The sequence below is a fragment of the Linderina pennispora genome, assembly GCF_002104995.1.
Source record: "Linderina pennispora strain ATCC 12442 chromosome Unknown DL89scaffold_1, whole genome shotgun sequence".
Lineage (NCBI taxonomy): Eukaryota > Fungi > Kickxellomycota > Kickxellomycetes > Kickxellales > Kickxellaceae > Linderina > Linderina pennispora.
In genome coordinates, this window is record NW_024468249.1 from 3225972 (window position 1) to 3244552 (window position 18581).

The 18581-nt window shown below is 56.1% G+C and overlaps 12 protein-coding genes across 12 annotated transcripts; 7 read left to right on the plus strand and 5 right to left on the minus strand.

Moving 5' to 3' along the window:
* Positions 1 to 117: 117 nt before the first annotated feature.
* Positions 118 to 1094, minus strand: DL89DRAFT_26061 (uncharacterized protein). Its single transcript, XM_040885804.1, has 3 exons — positions 1017 to 1094; positions 796 to 886; positions 118 to 556 (listed from the first exon to the last, which is right to left on the minus strand). The coding sequence occupies exons 2-3, from the start codon at positions 796 to 798 to the stop codon at positions 236 to 238; spliced, it is 324 nt and encodes a 107-aa protein (XP_040748227.1). The 5' UTR covers positions 799 to 886; positions 1017 to 1094; the 3' UTR covers positions 118 to 235.
* On the plus strand, positions 812 to 1642 carry DL89DRAFT_264812 (uncharacterized protein). Its single transcript, XM_040886385.1, has one exon. The coding sequence runs from the start codon at positions 1261 to 1263 to the stop codon at positions 1555 to 1557; it is 297 nt and encodes a 98-aa protein (XP_040748228.1). The 5' UTR covers positions 812 to 1260; the 3' UTR covers positions 1558 to 1642.
* Positions 1643 to 1882: 240 nt separating this feature from the next.
* DL89DRAFT_264813 (uncharacterized protein) lies at positions 1883 to 3792 on the plus strand. Its single transcript, XM_040886386.1, has one exon. It carries the CDS (start codon positions 1952 to 1954, stop codon positions 3701 to 3703), a length of 1752 nt encoding a protein of 583 aa, XP_040748229.1. The 5' UTR covers positions 1883 to 1951; the 3' UTR covers positions 3704 to 3792.
* A 225-nt stretch (positions 3793 to 4017) lies between these two features.
* Positions 4018 to 6403, plus strand: DL89DRAFT_264814 (uncharacterized protein). Its single transcript, XM_040886387.1, is given in 2 exon segments — positions 4018 to 6262; positions 6278 to 6403. 1 exon segment carries the CDS (start codon positions 4415 to 4417, stop codon positions 6230 to 6232), a length of 1818 nt encoding a protein of 605 aa, XP_040748230.1. The 5' UTR covers positions 4018 to 4414; the 3' UTR covers positions 6233 to 6262; positions 6278 to 6403.
* A 123-nt stretch (positions 6404 to 6526) lies between these two features.
* On the plus strand, positions 6527 to 7393 carry DL89DRAFT_203183 (uncharacterized protein; the record flags this gene model as incomplete). The annotated part of the gene is made up of 1 exon (XM_040884020.1): positions 6527 to 7393. A coding segment is annotated over one exon (867 nt), but the record flags the coding sequence as incomplete, so codon positions are not given.
* Positions 7394 to 7785: 392 nt separating this feature from the next.
* On the minus strand, positions 7786 to 8852 carry DL89DRAFT_26100 (ras-domain-containing protein). Its single transcript, XM_040885830.1, has 3 exons — positions 8595 to 8852; positions 8378 to 8517; positions 7786 to 8270 (listed from the first exon to the last, which is right to left on the minus strand). The coding sequence occupies exons 1-3, from the start codon at positions 8665 to 8667 to the stop codon at positions 7902 to 7904; spliced, it is 582 nt and encodes a 193-aa protein (XP_040748232.1). The 5' UTR covers positions 8668 to 8852; the 3' UTR covers positions 7786 to 7901.
* A 318-nt stretch (positions 8853 to 9170) lies between these two features.
* On the minus strand, positions 9171 to 11183 carry DL89DRAFT_219714 (kinase-like protein; the record flags this gene model as incomplete). Its single annotated transcript, XM_040884406.1, has 5 exons — positions 9171 to 9883; positions 9938 to 10115; positions 10569 to 10680; positions 10759 to 10904; positions 11055 to 11183. 5 exons carry the CDS (start codon positions 11181 to 11183, stop codon positions 9171 to 9173), a joined length of 1278 nt encoding a protein of 425 aa, XP_040748233.1.
* A 3218-nt stretch (positions 11184 to 14401) lies between these two features.
* Positions 14402 to 15371, minus strand: DL89DRAFT_26095 (uncharacterized protein). Its single transcript, XM_040885827.1, has one exon. The coding sequence runs from the start codon at positions 15328 to 15330 to the stop codon at positions 14641 to 14643; it is 690 nt and encodes a 229-aa protein (XP_040748234.1). The 5' UTR covers positions 15331 to 15371; the 3' UTR covers positions 14402 to 14640.
* A 241-nt stretch (positions 15372 to 15612) lies between these two features.
* DL89DRAFT_26218 (uncharacterized protein) lies at positions 15613 to 16475 on the minus strand. Its single transcript, XM_040885865.1, has one exon. The coding sequence runs from the start codon at positions 16157 to 16159 to the stop codon at positions 15701 to 15703; it is 459 nt and encodes a 152-aa protein (XP_040748235.1). The 5' UTR covers positions 16160 to 16475; the 3' UTR covers positions 15613 to 15700.
* DL89DRAFT_26191 (uncharacterized protein) lies at positions 16093 to 16707 on the plus strand. Its single transcript, XM_040885858.1, has one exon. The coding sequence runs from the start codon at positions 16293 to 16295 to the stop codon at positions 16620 to 16622; it is 330 nt and encodes a 109-aa protein (XP_040748236.1). The 5' UTR covers positions 16093 to 16292; the 3' UTR covers positions 16623 to 16707.
* A 119-nt stretch (positions 16708 to 16826) lies between these two features.
* On the plus strand, positions 16827 to 17236 carry DL89DRAFT_264816 (uncharacterized protein; the record flags this gene model as incomplete). The annotated part of the gene is made up of 1 exon (XM_040886388.1): positions 16827 to 17236. A coding segment is annotated over exon 1 (235 nt), but the record flags the coding sequence as incomplete, so codon positions are not given.
* Positions 17237 to 17651: 415 nt separating this feature from the next.
* On the plus strand, positions 17652 to 18526 carry DL89DRAFT_220119 (PQ-loop-domain-containing protein; the record flags this gene model as incomplete). The annotated part of the gene is made up of 3 exons (XM_040884432.1): positions 17652 to 17918; positions 17960 to 18078; positions 18106 to 18526. Coding segments are annotated over 3 exons (807 nt in total), but the record flags the coding sequence as incomplete, so codon positions are not given.
* Between the last annotated feature and the right edge of the window lie 55 nt (positions 18527 to 18581).

The window sequence follows — 18581 nt, forward strand, 5'->3', positions numbered from 1 at the left end:
TATCCTGGGCCATCACAAACACCATGCTCTCTCCGTATGCTAATAGCCTACTTACATTTTCTAACAACGATGAAACATATAATTGGAGTCCACCAGATACTTTTTCTTAGAGACTAGTTCTGATTGAAATGATCCTACGAGAAGGGACTTGTACATAACTCAGGTGCTTTACTAAACAAAGCCGGTCAGACAAGTTTCGTTCCTTGGATAGCAATTTATATAATTCTTTCAATATTCATTTATCCAAGCAGCACAGCACGTCAGTTAAAGCAGCTGTATGAGGTGAAGAGTTTCTGGTAGAAAAGATACTGAAAAGAGTATTAAAGTATACACGCAGGGTCCAATGGTGCAATGGTGCAATGGTGTCTCTATTTTCACATCTACTACAGCCATACTGGGAGATAAGAGTGGTGTCGGAGCTCAAAACAGGCTGTAAGAGTTGGTAAAGGCTACTTTTGCCAAGGAATAGTGAGCAAATGGGGGTGAATATCACAGAGGAGGCAGTGGTACACCAGGGACAATTTGTGTGCTGCAAGAGACGCCAGGGAAGAAAGGGCTGTATATTGGTTAGTTGTGCTCTTGCATCGAGGCGTGCGCATGAATTGTAGGCCTTGAGAGGGATAGAGAGGCCGTATTCTCAGCTGTATGACTGCCACAGGTCGTATAAAAAGATAGAGCGGTAGCTAAATCTGAAGAATACAACCTATCGCGCTTTGCTCGTCTCTTTGGCAGCTATTTTACATTCTCCATCTTCCTAACTACAAGTTTCTCTATAGCTAAGAAAGTATTCCTTACCATGCTTTCTCCACATACTAGTAGTCTCGTCTCATACTCCTCTGGTGTTCGTCATTTTGATGATGCCTCTGAGCCGCCTGTTTTATAAATGCTATCGAGTATCATGTAGCTTTTTTGAAGGCAGTTTTTAAATAAGTACCTCACTAAACAGCTTGTCGGACGGGCTGCATTTCCAGGACAACTAACTTTTTATTTCTTTCAATACACACTTTCAACAATACCTCTCATCAACTGAACCAACTGCTAGATGAAGGGCTTCTTGTAGAAGTGGTGCTGAAAAGAGCGTTAAAGTAGAGTATACAAGCAGGGTGTGAGGGTGGCTCTATGCTCAGATTTATTATAGCCATATTGGGAGACAAGGGTGAGATCGGAGCTCAAAACAGGTGGTGATATGCTAGGGACAATTCGTGTGTCGCAAGAAATACCAGAAAAAAGGGTAATGTTTTCACCTTTTGTGCCCTTGCAATGAGGTGTGCAGAGGAATTGGAGGCTTCGAAAGGGACCGAGGTGCAGTATCTTTGGCTGCATACCTGTCACAGGTTATATAGAAATATAGAGGTGTGGTTAACTGTGAGAATCTCAGTTCACTGCACTCCAACTCTTTCGTCTTCGTTTTCTTCGTCGCCATCCTCCTGTCTACAGAATTATCCTACATCTAAGAGATCGATCCATACAGTGCTCTCTCCACGTACGAGTGTTTTCATCCTGCATAGCTCGGAGTCCGGAGTTGTTGATGGGCTTAATGAATCTACTATTCTTTAGGAACAGTTTCGTTCCAACAGGCGTATATCTAGAGGGTTAGCATGTAAATAAGTAGAGCACTTCACTTGAAAACCTGTCGGACAAGTCTCATTCCTAGGAGAAAAATGAACACTGGTAGGTTCCCCGGGTCAGAACAAGCAAGAGTTAGGTCAAATATATGGTGGCGCAGGAGTGATTTGGCGCTCCGTGGCTAAAAATACACAATACTCTTCGCTACGGATGCATTTGAGGTGATACGGACGGCAGGCAGCGAATGCTCAGTTCTCCCACTCTCCTCTTATTAGTTGAATGTATGTATTCGTTACTTTTAATCATAATAATCCACCCACACAACATCCATACAAACAAAAATTGGTTTATTCCTGTCCAAACTCTTTGAACGTGAAGGACCACTATGGATCGCCTTCCGCCGCACATTGTCGAATACATCATTTCGTACACTATCGGGAGGGGTAGGCTAGTCCCAGGGCTTCTGACAAATACCTATACGCCCACTGTACCCCATGCGTTATTCTCGCTGATGGGCGTTTGCCAAAAGTGGAGAGATACTGCCAAAAGGTTTATAGGCGAGCCAGCTATCGTCTTTGTCAACCCGCCTAAACCAACTCGCCTAGGCAAATCTGAACATGCCTACTATCTTGGGGACGTTATTGCAGCCGGGCTCGAGCAACGTGTCCGCCATCTGCTGCTTGATTTCACTGTGGAGGATATCAGAGACGGCATAGCGTACTCAATGTTCAACTCGCTGGTCAGTCAATGCAAGGGCAAGTTCAGGAATGTCCACACTATCACACTCCATACCTCTCTTCGCGACTCGTACTATTGGATCTACAATCGCCAAACTGGTCTGCCCGTGATTCGCCTGCAGGAGCTCGCCAACATGGAGAAGGAGGTTTCCCAGAATGCCCGTCGTATCGGCGATCTCGTGAGGGAGGCGATGCCAAGCGTCGTTTCAGTGGCATACATCGGTCCTTATAATCACACATTAGACAGCACGTCCCTGAACAGCGCTATTCTATCAGCGCTGTTAGCCGCTGCGCCATCTATCCAGTATCTGAGTATTCCTGTAGGCGAGCTTTCGCGCACCATTCTGGACAATGTGCTGGCACCCAATATCACGCAGATGCATGCTTTCTTGCCTGTTGGTAAAAGCGACGGGATTACTGTGCTTGCTATACGGTATGCGGATCGTCTGGAGACACTGTCTGTGGATGCCATTGATGACGAATCATTCATCATGCTGTTCAAGAGTCCAGCGGATGGATCACCTGTTGTGTACTCCAAGCTACACACATTCAAACTGACACGCAGCAACTTCTGGACACGCGGCGAAGACAGCTACACTCTCAAGGTCAACCCTTTCCCGAAGCTGCGGCAGTTCATATGCAAAGGTGATTTCCCATTCGCCACCAGCGATATGTTTCGTTGGATCCAACCCACGGTCGAGGTGATGAAGGTGCATCTACTTGTTGGGATGTATAAAACATTTGTCAGAGAAGGGGTGTTCGCTACTGGTTCCTACCCAAATCTGCGCTATATGGACCTGGCGTGGTCTCTACCTAGAGACAGATTTATGGATATCGACCTAGCATGGGAGCTCAGCCGCTTAGTATCGCTCAGTCCAGTCCTCGAGAAAGGGTCATTTAAAGTATGCACCACTTCTCCTAAGCGTGAGGTGACTGCCATGTCTACACACGGGTTTGTAAAGGAGCTAAACCTGGCTGGTATCCATTATACTATTGTTGAAGCGGTCCACCTGATCAAGAGGTTCCCGGCGCTGCAGCTGCTGGTGTTGATGCTAAAGAACAGCGATGACGTTAACGAGCGAGGAGACATGACGGATGCCGATACCGAGAGGTTCCAGCAAAGGTATGTGGCTCTGGGCAACTCAAGATTCAAAAAGCTGTGCGTCCGTTGTAATGGCTTCTATTCATATTCGCGTGCCGCGCATCACATCTTGCTGCTGGCAAGTATTTTCAGATCCATCGAGGAAATCAGAGTTTGCAGTGAGTACAGAGACAGCACAAGAGATATTCTCGCAGCATTTGACATGGCCAAAAACCGCAAGTGCTTCGACAGTGACGGCCGTGGCCGAATTCGATCCGTGAGGATTGCAGTGATTGATAGGAGGAGCAAATGGTTTTGATCGGATATAGCAAGTACAGAATATAGTGTTGAATATCAATATATACGTATGGATATATGCAGCGATAGTTTTCAGATATCGTTTTTTCAGTAATGGCTATGAATTAAACAAAAGCTATACTCGGTGTAGTTATCAGCACTATCACCCACATGACTTTGGAAAGTATATTTTCTATGGTTATGGCCAGTATTGATCTTTCTCCTCTTTCGCTATTGCTACAGGCAGCATATAGGCAGGCATACATCCAGCTTCATATTGTATCTTCAGTCACATAGCATGTATTTATAGGATCAAATACACGCTGTGGAAAGGGGTCAAACAAGTCAGTGTACGCAGCAGCTGCAGGAAGGCATTCATTTGCGTTATCGTGTAGCGGAGAGAGAGCATGCCTATCGTTAGGACAGAGATGACATGCTTGCAATACACGCCACATGAGGATACTGATCAGCGACTAATCGGCTGGGCTCCGGATCAGGAGTGGTGTGTTTGGTGTTCCCGTGACATTTTGGCATTCAACTTCCGACTTGCAGATATCCTCACCCTTTATCTCTACTTTTACCTTTTTTCCCCCTTGAATTTGCCTCCCCTTTAAGTTCGCTATTTTTTTTATTTTATTTAGAAATGCTTAGTGCTCGTCAGCGGCCAAGCCTAAAGCAGGAGCGGGCGGAGCGGCGGCAGCGCAAAAAAGTCAAGCGGCATGAACAGGAGCTTATGGAGAAAGTAAAGCAACAGCAAAGGCAAAAGCAGCACAGGCCAGAGCCACGCAGCTACACGCCGTCGTTCAGCCTGGTGTTCCGGATCCTGGCGCTTATCCGGGTGGTGGGGGCTCTAACGGCGCCGATACAGGACTGCGACGAGGTGTACAACTACTGGGAGCCCCTGCATTTCCTGCAGTTCAAGCACGGCAAGCAGACATGGGAGTACGCGTCGCAATATGCACTGCGGTCGTACGGGTTCCTGGAAATATACGTGTGGATGGCGAGGGCGCTGCATTTCATATTGGGATTCGCGGGCAAGGTGCAGGTGTTCTATGGAGTGAGGATTCTGCTGGCGATGGTGACGGCGGCGTGCGAGGCCGGGTTCGTCCGGGCCATTGCGGTGCATGTGGACAGGAGGATTGCGAACTACACGATGATGGGGCTGTTTGGCATGGCGGGCATGTATCATGCGGCGGTGGCGTTGTTGCCGACGTCGTTTGCTATGTGCTGTGGGATGGTGGGCGGAGCGGCGGCGATGGTGCCGGCGTGGCAGGGGAATATGTGGCGGCGCACGGTTGTGGCCACTGGGATGTTTGCGGTTATGGCGGTGGTCGGGTGGCCGTATGCGGCGGTGATGGCAGTGCCGTATATGGTCGAGGAGGTGGTGGAGCGGGGCCGGGTGAAGCGCACGTTGGCGGCCATAGTGACGGGCATTGCGGTGATGGCGGTAGCTGGCGGCATGCTGGCCATGGTTGATTCGCAGTACTACGGGCGTTTCGTGGTTGCGTCGTGGAACCAGGTCAAGTACAATGTGGTTAGCGGACACTCGGACCTGTACGGGACGGAGCCGTGGCACTTTTACATCAAGAACGGGCTGGTCAACGGCAACCTGGTGATGGCATTGGCGCTGCTGAGCCTGCCTATGTGGACCGTGTACTATTTGGTTCTGCGGGGGACGGCCGTGGGCACGGGTCCGACGGTGGAGCGGCTGTTTACCAGCCACCGGCTGCTATTGTACCGGATCATGCCGTTTTTCATGGTGCTGGTGGTGTTCTCGCTGCAGAGGCACAAGGAGGAGCGGTTCCTGAGCATTGCGTACCCGCACATGTGCTTTAACGCGGCGGTCTGCCTGAGCCTCCTGCACCCGCTGCGCGCCTGGCTGCAGGCCAGGACCGGGCGGGCGTGGTCTGCGCGCAGCGACTCGCTCAATCTCTCGGTGCTGGCGGTGGCCGGTGCTATCGGACTGCTGCGCATGGGCGCGCTGCACCAGTACTACGGCGGGTACTCGTCGGTGTTCCTGGCGCTGCCCGGGCATTCGGCGAGCAATGGGCTGCTGCCGCTGGGCCCGACAATCAAGACGCTGTGGGGCAGCAGGACGGTGCGTGCGGAGCCGGGCAGGCAGCAGACGGTGTGCATGGGCAAGGAGTGGTACCGGTTCCCGTCGTCGTACTGGCTGCCTGAGGGCTTCCGGCTCGAGTTTGTGGCGAGCCAGTTCTCCGGGCATTTGCCGGGCTCCTTTGATGAGAACGCGACCGGGGCGGAGCGCGGCGACTTTAATGATATGAACCGGTGGGAGCCCAGGCATGTGGTCGATGAGGCAGTGTGCGACTACGCGGTTGACACGGAGTTTGGCGCAGCCGCGTATGCCGAGAATGAGGTGCCGTTTGCCAGGAGAAGCGGGTGGCAGAAGCGCATGTGCGAGCCGGTGCTGGACCCGCAGCGCACGCGGCTCTGGGAGAGGGTGCTGTATGTGCCTGGGGGCGGCCAGAGGTGGGGCGAGGTGTGCATATTTGAGCGTGACCAGTCGAGCGGCGATCCCGGCGTAGTCTGACTTGCGTCTGGGCAAAAGCGAAAAAAAAAAAAAAAAAAAAGAAAGGCGTGCGACAGAAAATGCACTGGCTTGAAAAATACATGACAGTGATGCAGCACGGATGAGGGGGCAGTGTGCCGAAATGACTCGCCCGCGTTTCCCCCCCGACTCCAGCGGCAAAGGGCGTGTTTGTGCTGGTGGGAGGGATATCGCGTCGGCAGCTTTTTCTCTCCGTAGAGCTGTCTTGTATACTCTTTTATACTCTTTTACCATCAGGCAGAATTTCATCCAAGCATCATGTCCGAGACAAACGACCGGCCTGGGCTCGGCGCCCCGGCGCACTGGATGTCGGTGCAGGCCAAGGACCTGGTGACGAACCAGCAGGTGATCCAAGTGGACTCGTCGGCGTCGATCGAGGAGGCGTGCGATGCGCTGATCGCCCACAAGATCCAGTCGGTGCCGCTGTATGACAGGGCGAGCAAATCGTACATCGGCATGTTTGACCTGCATGACCTGGCGTCGTATCTGCTGGCAAAGCGGCCGCAGGGGCGGCAGGGGCTGGCGCGGGAGGTGGGGCAGCAGGGGGTGGAGGTGAGCAGGCTGACGGACATGTCGCACATGAATCCGTTCTACAGCGTGCTGCCGGAGACCACGGTGGCGCAGATAGTGGGGGTGTTTGCGTCGGGCACGCACCGCGTGGCGGTGATGCAGTCGGAGCGCGAGATCCGCGGGATTCTGTCGCAGACGCGGGTGGTGCGGTACTTCTTCGAGCACTGCGCGGGGCCGCAGGCGACGGACCCGCAGGCAGTGCAGATCAACGGGCTGCTGGACCGGACGCTGCAGGACCTGGGGCTGGTGACGGGGAACGTGGTGATGGCGAAGCCGACGACGCCGGTGCTGCAGGCGCTGAGCCTGCTGGAGCGCTGGCACATCTCGTCGGTGGCGATTGTGGAGGACAACCAGCGGCTGGTGGGCAACCTGTCGGTGACCGACATCAAGTACGTGGTGAAGAACAAGCAGCTGCTGCACGGCACGTGCATCGAGCTGATCCAGAGCGTGCGCTACATGCAGGGGCTGCAGGACGGCCGCGACCGCGCCGCGGTGTTTTCCGTGCGGCCCGAGGCGTCGCTGCGGTATGCGCTGAGCAAGCTCATTGCCACGGGGGCCCACCGCGTGTGGGTCACCCGTCCGAGCGCCGGCAGCGACGCCGGGGAGCTGCCCGCCCAGCCGCGCCAGCGGAGCGGGTCCACGGCGTCGGCGCGCCGGGCGTCCATCAGCTCGTCGTCCTCGCAGACCGTGCCCATTGCCCCGCCGCACTTTGCCGGCGCCTTCACCGACACCGTCTGCGGCGTGGTCAGCCTGACCGACATCCTGCGCCTGCTGATCGAGCACTCGCCGCAGCCTGCCGCCGATCCCGAGTACAACTACGCGTCGATGGACTGAAGGCATAGCCCGCCATTTACCACGCCTGTGGCTGGGTTACAAATCCTGCCTCTTTCTTTGCAAAGCGGTAATCACGCAAAGCGTCTTCCAAACAAACGGGACCTGTTGTTTTCTTTTGTAGTTCATTTACATAACAACTAGAAATCCCGCGCTCGCGATGCAAGCCCGCCCGCCCCTCCACAAAAGACAAAACGCCGTCTGCCTTTTGCCTTTTGCCTTTTGCCTTTTCCGTGGGCGGCTTTCTAGTTTACATAATAACGCACTTGCTGCCCTCGGTGTTCTCCGCCGCCTCGCCCTCCTGCTTGGTGGTTTCCGAGACCGACTTGACAAACAGCTCTCTGATGTTGTTGTTGGTCTTGGCCGACGTCTCGATATACGGGCACCCGAACTCCTTGGCCAGCGCCTCGGCCTCCTCGTACGTGACCGTGCGCTGGTCCTTGAGATCAATCTTATTGCCCACCAGCACCATGGTCACCGACTCGGTGCCCGTCAGATCCAGGATCTTGTCGCGGATTATCCGCGCCATCTCGAAGCTCTTGCGCGCCACCACCGAAAACGCAATCACGTACACGTCAATATCCACTGCGTACCGTGTGTCCAGCAGCGAAAACTCGTCCTAATATCAAACAAAACATCTTATCAATAAAAAATAAATAAATAAAAAAATGGCCCGGCTAGTGTGAGAAAAAAAAAACAATCAAGCAAAGGATATTGTTAACTTACCTGGCCCGCAGAGTCGATAATATGCACCTCGTACTCTACGCCGCCCACCGAGATCTTCTGGTCGTGCACGAGCTCCACTGTCGGATAGTACATCTCAATGAACTCGTCCTCGAGGAACCGGTGGATAGCCGACGTTTTGCCTACATGTACGCTATTAGTTACACTGGCACTGAGACCCAGCTCCGCCTGCTCAGCCCGCGCCCCCACTATCACTTGCCTACTCCACGATATCCCAGCACAACCATGCGCCTCACAAGCTCCTTGTTTGACGACGAAGCCGACAACGACATTGCAAATAACCCACGAATTATAGACTTTTAAAGAAGAAGGAAGGGGCAGGAGAAAGAACTCTGCAAAGCAAATGAAAACAAGGAGAAGCTAGAAAGCAAAAAACGAAAGCAAAAAAGAAAAACCGTCAACACCCCTTGTTTTAAAAACCCTCCACGCCTATTTGAAATTCGTTTTTTTTTTTCTCTCTCTCCCTACTCCACCCATCCCCCTCCTCACCTGGCCTGATCGTCCAGAGAGTACCGTCAGGTCACACGGCTTGCCATCACGTCCCACTGTGGCTCCCCTGCCTCCCTTTCCTTTTTTTTTTTTTTCACTCACCGCATAGTGGAAAAAAATAGGGATGCCAGTGACCTCTGCGCAAACGAACTCTGAACAGAGAAACCACGCACTCGTATTGGCATAAACACAATTGGGCTATGCGAGTTAGCCGGCCAATTGATATGCGATTGCTGATATTGCAACAAAAAAAAACCCCCCATGGAAAAAAAACAGCTCCCACCCCTTAGCTCGTGTACGGATACACATAGTCATTCGGCACCTGCGCAAACTCCATGTCCGCAAGCTCCGCGGCTGCCGCGCGCTTATCGGGCGTGCTGACAAAGCACCGCTTGCAAAACTCCAACCCCGCCTCGGTCAGATCATCGGGGAACGGCGGCGCCAGCCCATTGGCCAGCTTGAAGAAGATCTGAGGCTCCTGGTACCCAGCCCACGCCTGCTGCCCCGACCACATCTGCAGCGTCACGCAGCCGAGCGCCCAGATATCTGCCCCAGCCGAATACACGTGCTTGCGAGCCACCTCGGGCGCCATAAACGGCACCGTGCCCACTGCCCGCAGGTTCTTCTGCTGCTTCTTCTTGTCGTCCGCTGCCTGCTGCCTCACTGGGTCGTAGTCCACGCGTCGCGAGATGCCAAAGTCCGAAATCTTGCAGGTGCCCGTCTCGTCTACCAGAATATTGGGCCCCTTGATGTCCCGATGCAGGATGCCGCGGTCATGCAAGTACTGCAGCCCGGCCACAATCTGCCTCAGGAACGAGTGGACCACGGGCTCGGGCAGCGGCCCGTGCTGCTGCACCAGCGAGTGCACCGTGCCGCCGGGCACGTACTCGAGGAACATGCTCATCAGCCCACCTGTGATCTCGAACCCCAGGAGCTGCACGATATTCTCGTGGTCCAGGTCCTTCAGCAACTCCACCTCCGTGTGCATCATGCGAATCGCTTCCTCCATGCCCGCCTTGTCGCTGCCAGCCCCACCACCACTGGCGCTGCTACCGCCCGCAGCCGACTCATCGGACATTGGCGACAGGAACTTGGGCAGCGCAATCTGCTTCACAGCTATGACCTCGCCGGTCGCAGCATTGATAGCCACGTAGACGTGCCCGAACGAGCCCTTTCCGATCAGCTGGCCCTTGATCCACTGGATCTTGATCTGCGTCAGCGGCAGCCCGCACTTGGCAAACAGCGAGCTAACCGCGTCCTTGACCGATGATGACGATGACAACGACGACGACGCTTCGGGCAGCGCATCCCACAGCTCCGTGGCCTTGGGCAGCCCGCGCAGCCGGTCGCGCTCATGCACAAACTGCGCCCGGGTCGACCCCACAGCTCTGTGGTCGCCGCTCTTGATCGCCGCCTCGACAATGGCCTTCTCTGCCTGCGGGTCCGCCGCGGGCTTGCGCAGGTACGACAGCGCGCGCCGCACAATCTCCACATTGACTTGACCACTGGCATTATTGCCCGTCGACGTCGTCGACGACGGCGAGATCGTCTCGCCCTCATAGGCGCCCGATTCGTCGGCATTAGCCGCGGCTGCCGCTGCAACCGTCGACGACGACGACCCAATCAGTGTATCGTTGCTATGCTGGGGCATCTCTGGCGCCGCCGCCGCTGCCGCCGAGGTAACACCGGCGATCTGCCTGGCCCGGTGCCGTCGGGGGCGGACCTCCTCTGGAATGCACCCCCACATTTTTGTCGACTTGCGCCTGACAATAGCCTGTGGCAGAGAATACACTGACCTGCTGTCTTCCTCCAAGAAGCCCTCGGAATTGGCGCCCAAATTAACCGATGCTGCCTCGCTGGTGGACACCAATGACAGCAGCGAGCTTTTATGCGACAGTGGCAGCGGGTGCTCGGCCAGCTCAGTCGACAGATTCGACTTGCGCCGCCTCTGCCGCGTCTCCTGCACCAGCATCCGCACGCTCTTACGCCGCCCTAGCGCTGCCCCCCGCACCTCGCTAACCTGCCGGTTCTTGACCAGCATCTCCAGCGACTGCCGCGCGCTCGACTTGCTGTTGCTGCTGTTGTTGTTGCTGTTGCTGCTGCCAGCCGCCTCGTCATCGACAATGATGTTCAGCTCCTGTGATGGCAACAGCCCGCTGTCGATTGGCACTGCCTGGATGATCGGCTTGTCAAGGTCGTGGTCAGGGAACCACCGGTCGAGGTGCTCGCCAATGGCATCGGCTGTCGGACGGTCGCGCAGGTTGCGTGAAGGCTGGCGCTCCAGTAGGGCCTTGCGCATGCCGGGCGTGAACTTGAAGTTGCTCTGCGGGCGCTCCCTCTTGCTTTTACCCTTAGGTTCTTTCTCGCTCGTCGACCTGTCCCTGTCATCTGCCGCCTCGTCCTCTGACTCGGAGCGGTCCCACAAATCGCCACCAAACGAGCTAGCGTCATCGCCACTATCCTCCTCGCCGTCCCCCTCGATCGACTCCGCGTCAAACAAAATCGAGCGCCGGGCCATCTCTTCCTCCTTCCCCTCTTGGTCGGCTGCCTTGGTCGCTGCCACAAGCTGGCTCTGCGTCAAAAGCACCGGGCCCGAATCAGAGCTGACAAATGACCCGATCGCCAGTCCGGCGCTGCTTGGCTCTGCCTCCAGCTCTTCCGTCTCTACAGGCTCTTCCGTCTCTGCAGGCTCCTTCTTGGTAGCAGAGAACTCTTTGTTAACAAACATCAGCGTCCACGACTCGGGCTGCGCTGGCGACTGTCCAGAAGCTTCTGCGCCCCCACCCACAGGCATATCAGGCGCTGACGACTCGATGCGGTGAGTTAGTGGCAAGTGCGACGTTGCTGTAGCAAACGACTGGCTCGACGATCCAGCCGTGTTGGGCGATGACACGTCACTGCCTGGCGACATCACCTCGCGCATATGCGACGGATTCGTCGTCACCAGCGGCAGCATGTTGCTCGAACCATCATTTACCACTGGCGACTGCATGAATGGTGTGCGATTGAACGGGAACGCTGACTGCACCTCGGAGTCGGACCCCGACGACGACCGCTCGCCGCCTGTGACTGCCAGCACCAGCCGCTGCTTCGACCCAGCCTTGCTAGCTGGAATAATGTGGTGCTCCGCGCCAGACGAGCTGGCTTTGTACAATGTACCCGCCTCGTCAGCAACTGGATCATTCAGGATTACTACCACCGGTGTGTCGGTCTTTGCGTGCACGCAGTGCATCCACAGCTCGCCCTCCGAGCCAATGCGCTTCACTGACCCGTCGCTCATCTGCAGTGACATGGACCACCCGCCAGGCGGCGGCGGCGGCGGCGGCACGTGTGATGTGTCGGCGTATAGTGAGCTGACGATCTTTTCGACGATGCCAGCGCCTGAAATCAGCCCGTTAATATTCACGGGCATAAACCCACGGTCACGCTCGCGCTTGGCCAGCACAATCCGCATCGACGACCCGCTGCTCTCGGCTTCATCCAGCGCCTGTGTTGCACTCGACCGCCGCCGCGGCTTCAGCATATGCCCCATTAGCGGCGAAATCGGCGACGTGCTCTGCAGCATATGCATGGCTCGCGCCCGCTGCGAGCTAGAGCTCTGCGTGCTGAGGAAGCTCTTCGAGGTTGCTAGCTGCGGCGGCGCCTGGCGGAGGCCGCGAGATGTACCACTGCTGCTGCCGCTGCCAGTGGTGGTCGCCGATGCAGGGCTGACGGCGCTGCTGCCACTCTCTACCATGCTGTAGGGCCGCGACTGGCTTGCCGACAGCTGCGCTGCTGCGCTGCTGGCTGTCTGCGGCGACTCGATGTCGCTGGTTGTGCCTGCACGGTATCTGCTCTGCCGCAATGTGCGCCTGGCAGCTGTGTCTAGCGGCGATGGAGTAGCAGCCTCGCTGTCGTTGCCACCCTGATCGCTGGCTGCTGCCGCGTCGGCGTCCTCAATAGGAATTGCCGGACGTGCCTTTTGGAACGGGAAGCGCCAGCGCCGTGAAACCGTCGACGGTGAGCCGCTCTTCTTTTGGCTGTCTGATGAGGACGGTCCGGTGTTGATGCTGGCATGGTTTGCCACTGAGGTGTTGACGGTCTGGCTGCCATTGGAAGAAGCTCCGCGTAGAGATTGTAGATCGGTGACTACACGCAGACTGCCGCCTGCCTGCTGGGCTTGTGTCTGATGCTTGGACGTGCGCTGCCCAAACCCAAACAATCCTGAAATCCGACTAGAATGCCTGTCCTTCTCATTCGCAGCTCCTGGCTTGCGAGGTCTGGGCAAAACCGCGGTTGGTGACGATGCCAAGAAAGCAATAGTAGCAGGCTGGTCGGTGTCCAATGGAGAAACATCCTCAGCATGCTGCTGTTGTTGCTGTTGTTGCTGCTGCTGCTGTTGTTGCTGCTCCATGGCTGCAGCAATGTTGGCTGCAGTGATTCTCGCCGATTTGCTCTTCGATGACAGCAGAGTAGCTGCCATCTTGTCGATATCCGCCCCATACGATAGCACATGACGGACACCCTTCACCTTGAACGCCGACCCTGAGGATGCCGCCTCTGCCGCTAGCTCGCTATTGCCAGCGGACTTATTGGAGGACATGAATGGCAGATGCCCTGGCAAAAAGTGCGGCGAATGCACAGCCGCCGGCTGGCTCTGCGAATTTGCCATTGCTGCAAGTTGCTCCTGCGTTCCGTGCCTTCCCAGTGCCGACATGTGCCTGCCGCGCTGGATTCCATGCATAAACAGGCACCGGCAGGGCCGAGACACCGGGTGTATCTGCTGTTAGCGGCGCTACAACCGGATCGGCATCATATGCATCAATGTGCACAGATGACGCATCCGAGCCAGCATCACTGGCGTTGTCTGCATCCTCGCTCTCTTCAACCTCTGCCGCATCAAAAACGATTATCGGCAGAGCGCCATTGCTGTGCCGGCTGGCCGACTCTGTTAGAGCTGACTGTTCGGGAACCTCGTCAGCATTGCCCATGAGGTCGTAGTCTGACGCAAGCGAATCCTCTGAGGTCCTGCACGGCTCGCCCCCGTCATTTCCTTCACTAACCTCTTCTGCATCGAATGTCACTATCGACTCTGCATCAAATACCAGCGGTTCAGCATCAAACTCCACCGACTCGGGCGACGGCACCACTGGGTCTGCGTTGCCCATCAAATCCTCATCGCTACTGGCAGCAGATTCGCCTTCGTCGCCCTCAATCTCCTCTGCATCCCACACCGACCAGTCGGCTGCTGGCACCGGCATCGGGGGATGGTTGCTGTTCCTGCTGCAGTGGGTGTTGAGGTTTCCTGGCCATATCCTCGGACGAACCATGCAATGACGAGTTAAACGAACTCAGGGAAATCGGCAGTGACGGGGATTTTGAATGGCGCAGGTGCGCTGGCCTCCTACTCGATAGATCGCCCAGATCCGCGCCAAACGCCGACAGTAGCTTCTCCTGCGACATGTCTAGAGCGCCCTTGCCCGTCCTTTCGGCCCGACCCTGTGGCGACGGCAGGTCCTCTTGGACAGTAGGGGTTTTGGCAGTGTGTGGCGATGCAATGCTGCGCGCGGACTCGCTGACTGAACTCGGAGACGCCGATACATCGAGCGCACTGGGCGACACATTGACCACCAGACAACGGCGTCGCCACCACGTCAGATGCTGGCCGCACTCCACGACTAACAGCAGTGTTAATATTGGGAACACCAGCTGCGTCGTTGAGTCTCGGGAACGATACTCGCACAACCCGCGGCCCGCCAAACTCGTTCTCTGATGAATCAGACGAATCCTGAATCACCATCGTCGGGTAGATTGGCAATGTGGTAGCCTGCTGGCTGCAGCGCAGTGAGTACTGGCGATATCGACGTCCGTCTAGACGGCGTTGTGGCTGACATTGGCCGTGTAGTCACCGGAACCTGGGCAGGCGACCACGCTCCGCTAGTCGGCGCCGCAGTCACCACCGGCTCAAACATGCCACGTACCCCAGGCCGGGCATGGCCTGCAGGGTAGTGCTGGCGAGGAGCATTTGGGTCGCTACCCAGAAATGCCGGTCCGACTGTTGCGCTGGCGCTGGCTTCACCTGCCGAATACCGCGATCCATGCGACGTGGTCGCGTATGCGGTCCGTGTCGCTGGTGCAGTGACTCCGCGGTAATTGAACATGGGCGATGATGCAGATCCGTGTGCATAATACGGCGAATGCGGCTGGTTCGTGCCGTGGTACCGGGCCGGCTGGGGCATCGCTGACGGATTCACGCCGCTTCTGGCCATATGCTGCACGCCGTTATTCGACCCCGATCCTCGGCGGAACACGCCAGCAGCCGTCACCGGTGGTGTCAGTGGGCTGTTGGCTGGCGACACGTGCAGCTCACCTTTAGGGTCCACATAGGAGATAATCATCACCGCCTGGCTCTGACAGCTGGCTGCGCCTACGTACTCCGCTGGGCTGGTATGGCAAGTTGTTGACATTTGCTGGCGTCCGCCGCTGCGACCCTTGTTGTTGCTGATGTGCTGATGTGTTGCTGTTGGTGCTGCTGGTGCTGCTGCTGCTGTGGCTGGCTGGGCACCCCCCAAGGTCGTTTGTCCTGGCCGCACCAGTGGCAATTCGTCAGTCTTCTACGTGCGCACTGTTTCGGCTGCGATATCCCGAACCGCCGCCGTAGCGAGCCGATCGATCGCCGGAATACTGGCCGTCGCGGTACGGCGACCGTGGTGAATTAGGCTGTCCGTGATGTCCATGGGCGAGTCGCTGCCGATGTGCCATACCCAATATTATCCCGCTGCACTGCTACACCGGTGTTGATTGCGAATGGTACCTGCTGAGTACTGCTTGGTGCATTTACAGGAGCATTGCTACGGACTGACTCTGTTTCGGCTGCGTCCTCTTTGGTCGGCTGCTGAACCAGCAGCGGCATGCTGGGACTGGGCCGCAACCCACGGTCCACCTGCTACGGTAGGGACATTGGGCGTAGATAGTGTCTGTTGCTGTGCTGGTGGTGCTTGTGGTGCTGGGGGGTGCTTGTGGTGCTAGTGGCGGTGGATGCGGCGGTGCTGTTAAGACTGCTGGGTTAGGTAATGCTGTCAAGTGGACTGGCCTCGCTTGCACTCCACTACTAGGAGTCCATTGCAGATGGACTGCTGGGGCGGAGGCTGCGAGAACGGATGCTGCTGTTGCTGTGGTGGCGGTCTCATAAATTGTGGCCGGGGTCTCTGCTGTGGTGGCGATTGATTGGGTGCTGATATCTGCTGGTGTTGTTGTTGTGACGGCAACTGTGGACTGTCTCTGCGAATCATCCATGATGGCGGTGGTGGTCGAAGTGGCTGCAGTGGCCGGTTGAGAATATGCGAATTTGTATGCTGATTCAGCTGCGGCTGCTGCTGAATAGGTCGTGGCTGTGGTGGTGGTTGCTGTGGGCGCACCGGCATGGCAAATGCCTGGCTATGAGCCAACGGTGCTGGCCGCAATTGCTGTTGTGCTGGCCGTATTTGCTGTTGTTGTGGTGGTGGTTGTGGCCGTGGTTGCGGTCGTGGTCGCACTGTCTGCTGCTGCGGCTGTGCTGGTGGCGGTGGCCGCGAATGGCCCTGCTGCCAGTGCAATTGCTGTACTGGCTGCCCTGCCTGGTTCAGCAACACTGGAGCCTCGGTGCCCTGGGGCGTGGGTGGCAATGGCTTGTGCTGCTGGTTCCGCAGCGTGCCCTCGTTCGATGTACGCGCGTCCGGCAGGTGGCTGCTGGCGACTATCCTGTATATGGCGGAATTAAGCTGCACGTAGTCCCGAAACAGCGCGCCCGGCACATTCATTGCCTTCAGACTGTCAATGTCCAGAGAGTAGAACCGCTCGGCAAATATGCCACGCCCTAAGAATAATTTAATATCCGACAGCCTTAGGTTAATGGACCAGCGCTGAATACCGAGTACCTGGGAGCATGAATGCGTGCGGGGGAGTTCAACTTACGAAGAAATGCGGGGATAAACTTTTCAAAGTGGTTGTCCCGGGCCCATCGAACGACAGACTCCCTGCTCCACGGAACCGGGTGGCCATTCGTGTCGACGTGGTTTTCTGAAATGACAGCTCCCGGCGGCTGGCTCATGGCTATCACCAGTCTCTGCTGTGTATTGAGTCGTCGGTTAAAAGTGCGCGCGTGTGCAATGCGAATCTGCGCTCCTCGACAAGTTTCAAATCGTCAGACGAGCAGAACAGACCAATGTTCAAGGGCACATAGAGCGGAAATGAAATGCGCAATTGCTCCAGAACAGAAAGCACGCCAACTGAGAGCAAGTGTAAGAAATTACAAGGTGAGGAAAGCGCCTTGCGGTGGAGGGCAGGGGATATTAGAACAGTGCAGTGTGGAAATAACAGACAAGAGCACGAAACACTCGCTTTTTTCGCAAGAGAGAAAGGTTTTATTTGTGAGAGCTGACAAGCGCAAGAGGGAGGAAAGGGGTCGATGCGGCCGGTCGTACGTTAATTTTCTGCTGGTCGCAACACATGCCCTGGAGCCACCCAATCACTGCGGCCCGGCCCGGCCACCAGAGGCACCATTCCATGCGCTATTCAGGCACAGAATTTACGGGAGGAAATCACAATGCGTCTGGCGCGGCGATGGAAGTGGCAAAATTTTTTGGAAAGCGGTATCTAGGGCATGCGCACAGCAAAAGCAATCATACTTTTTCTTCCCAGCGGACCCGCTATACTTTATTTGTTTCTCTATTTCTACCGTACCTCTGCCCCCTTCAATCCTTGCCCATGGACTCTGCCGCCGGTACCGAAGGTCTGAACCAGACTGCCATCCGACATTATCGGGTACATCTCGCTTTCATGCTGGGTGGTTGTCATGTTCCCACAAATATGGCTCAACTACAGGCGCAAGAGCGGCGAGGGCGTCAGCACTATGATGAATATTGCCTGGGTTGTTGGTGATCTCTTCAACATCACCGGCGCCGTCATGCAGAACCTGGTGCTGTCCACCATCCTCATCGGCTCGTACTATATCCTGGTGGACGTCACCTTGCTGTCGCAGACGTTTTACTACCGCATCTTTTACAATGCCCACCTGGTGAACAAGCAGCAGCGCGGAAAGCGGAGAGGAGGATGCAGAGACGGGTGCGGCGGTGCACAGCGCGCTCATCGGCAACGAGCATGGCTCTGGGGCTGTGGATTACCAGGGGTACGAGCCGATTGATGGCTCGGACGCCGACGGACATGATAGCACGCTCGTGACTGAAAACCTGCCGTGGCACCAGCAGCGTCACGTGCCAGCCTGTCGTTGCATTGTTCCTTGGCCTGCTTGCAGTAGGCGGCTTGGTGACTGTCGTAGTCAAGAACCACCACGAGACAGCCCCAGGCATCCCCGCCTGTGGACCCGTCGCCCTGTCAAGCAGATCATCGCCCAGGCCTATGGGCACTGTATCAGCCATTGTCTACATCATGTCCTATGTGCCGCAGGCTATCCAGAACTACCAGCGCAAGAGCGTCGAGGGCCTATCGATCTGGCTGTTCATTCTGTCGTTGATCGCAAACGTCACATATGCGCTGGCCATTCTGGTGGTCTCGCTCGACCCGCACTACCTGGCGCCGTACGTGCCCTGGCTGCTGGGTGCTTTGGTCCCGTGCATCATCCACTTTGTCATTCTGTACCAATTCAGGATCTATCCTTCGCAGTAAGCTCTCCATGTGTCTGCCATCTCAAACATTATTAAAAAGAAAGTAGACCTATACA

Excerpts from the sequence above, each read along its gene's own strand:
- DL89DRAFT_264814 (XM_040886387.1), top strand. The coding sequence starts at position 4,415 with ATGGAGAAAGTAAAGCAACAGCAAAGGCAAAAGCAGCACAGGCCAGAG.
- DL89DRAFT_26095 (XM_040885827.1), bottom strand. The coding sequence starts at position 15,330 with ATGTCAACAACTTGCCATACCAGCCCAGCGGAGTACGTAGGCGCAGCC.
- DL89DRAFT_264812 (XM_040886385.1), top strand. The coding sequence starts at position 1,261 with ATGAGGTGTGCAGAGGAATTGGAGGCTTCGAAAGGGACCGAGGTGCAG.
- DL89DRAFT_26218 (XM_040885865.1), bottom strand. The coding sequence starts at position 16,159 with ATGGATGATTCGCAGAGACAGTCCACAGTTGCCGTCACAACAACAACA.
- DL89DRAFT_26191 (XM_040885858.1), top strand. The coding sequence starts at position 16,293 with ATGCCTGGCTATGAGCCAACGGTGCTGGCCGCAATTGCTGTTGTGCTG.
- DL89DRAFT_26100 (XM_040885830.1), bottom strand. The coding sequence starts at position 8,667 with ATGTCGTTGTCGGCTTCGTCGTCAAACAAGGAGCTTGTGAGGCGCATG. Across the intron at positions 8,518-8,594 it reads GCTGGGATATCGTGGAGTAG|GCAAAACGTCGGCTATCCAC; the intron begins GCAAGTGATAGT and ends GCGTACATGTAG. Across the intron at positions 8,271-8,377 it reads TTATCGACTCTGCGGGCCAG|GACGAGTTTTCGCTGCTGGA; the intron begins GTAAGTTAACAA and ends GTTTGATATTAG.
- DL89DRAFT_264813 (XM_040886386.1), top strand. The coding sequence starts at position 1,952 with ATGGATCGCCTTCCGCCGCACATTGTCGAATACATCATTTCGTACACT.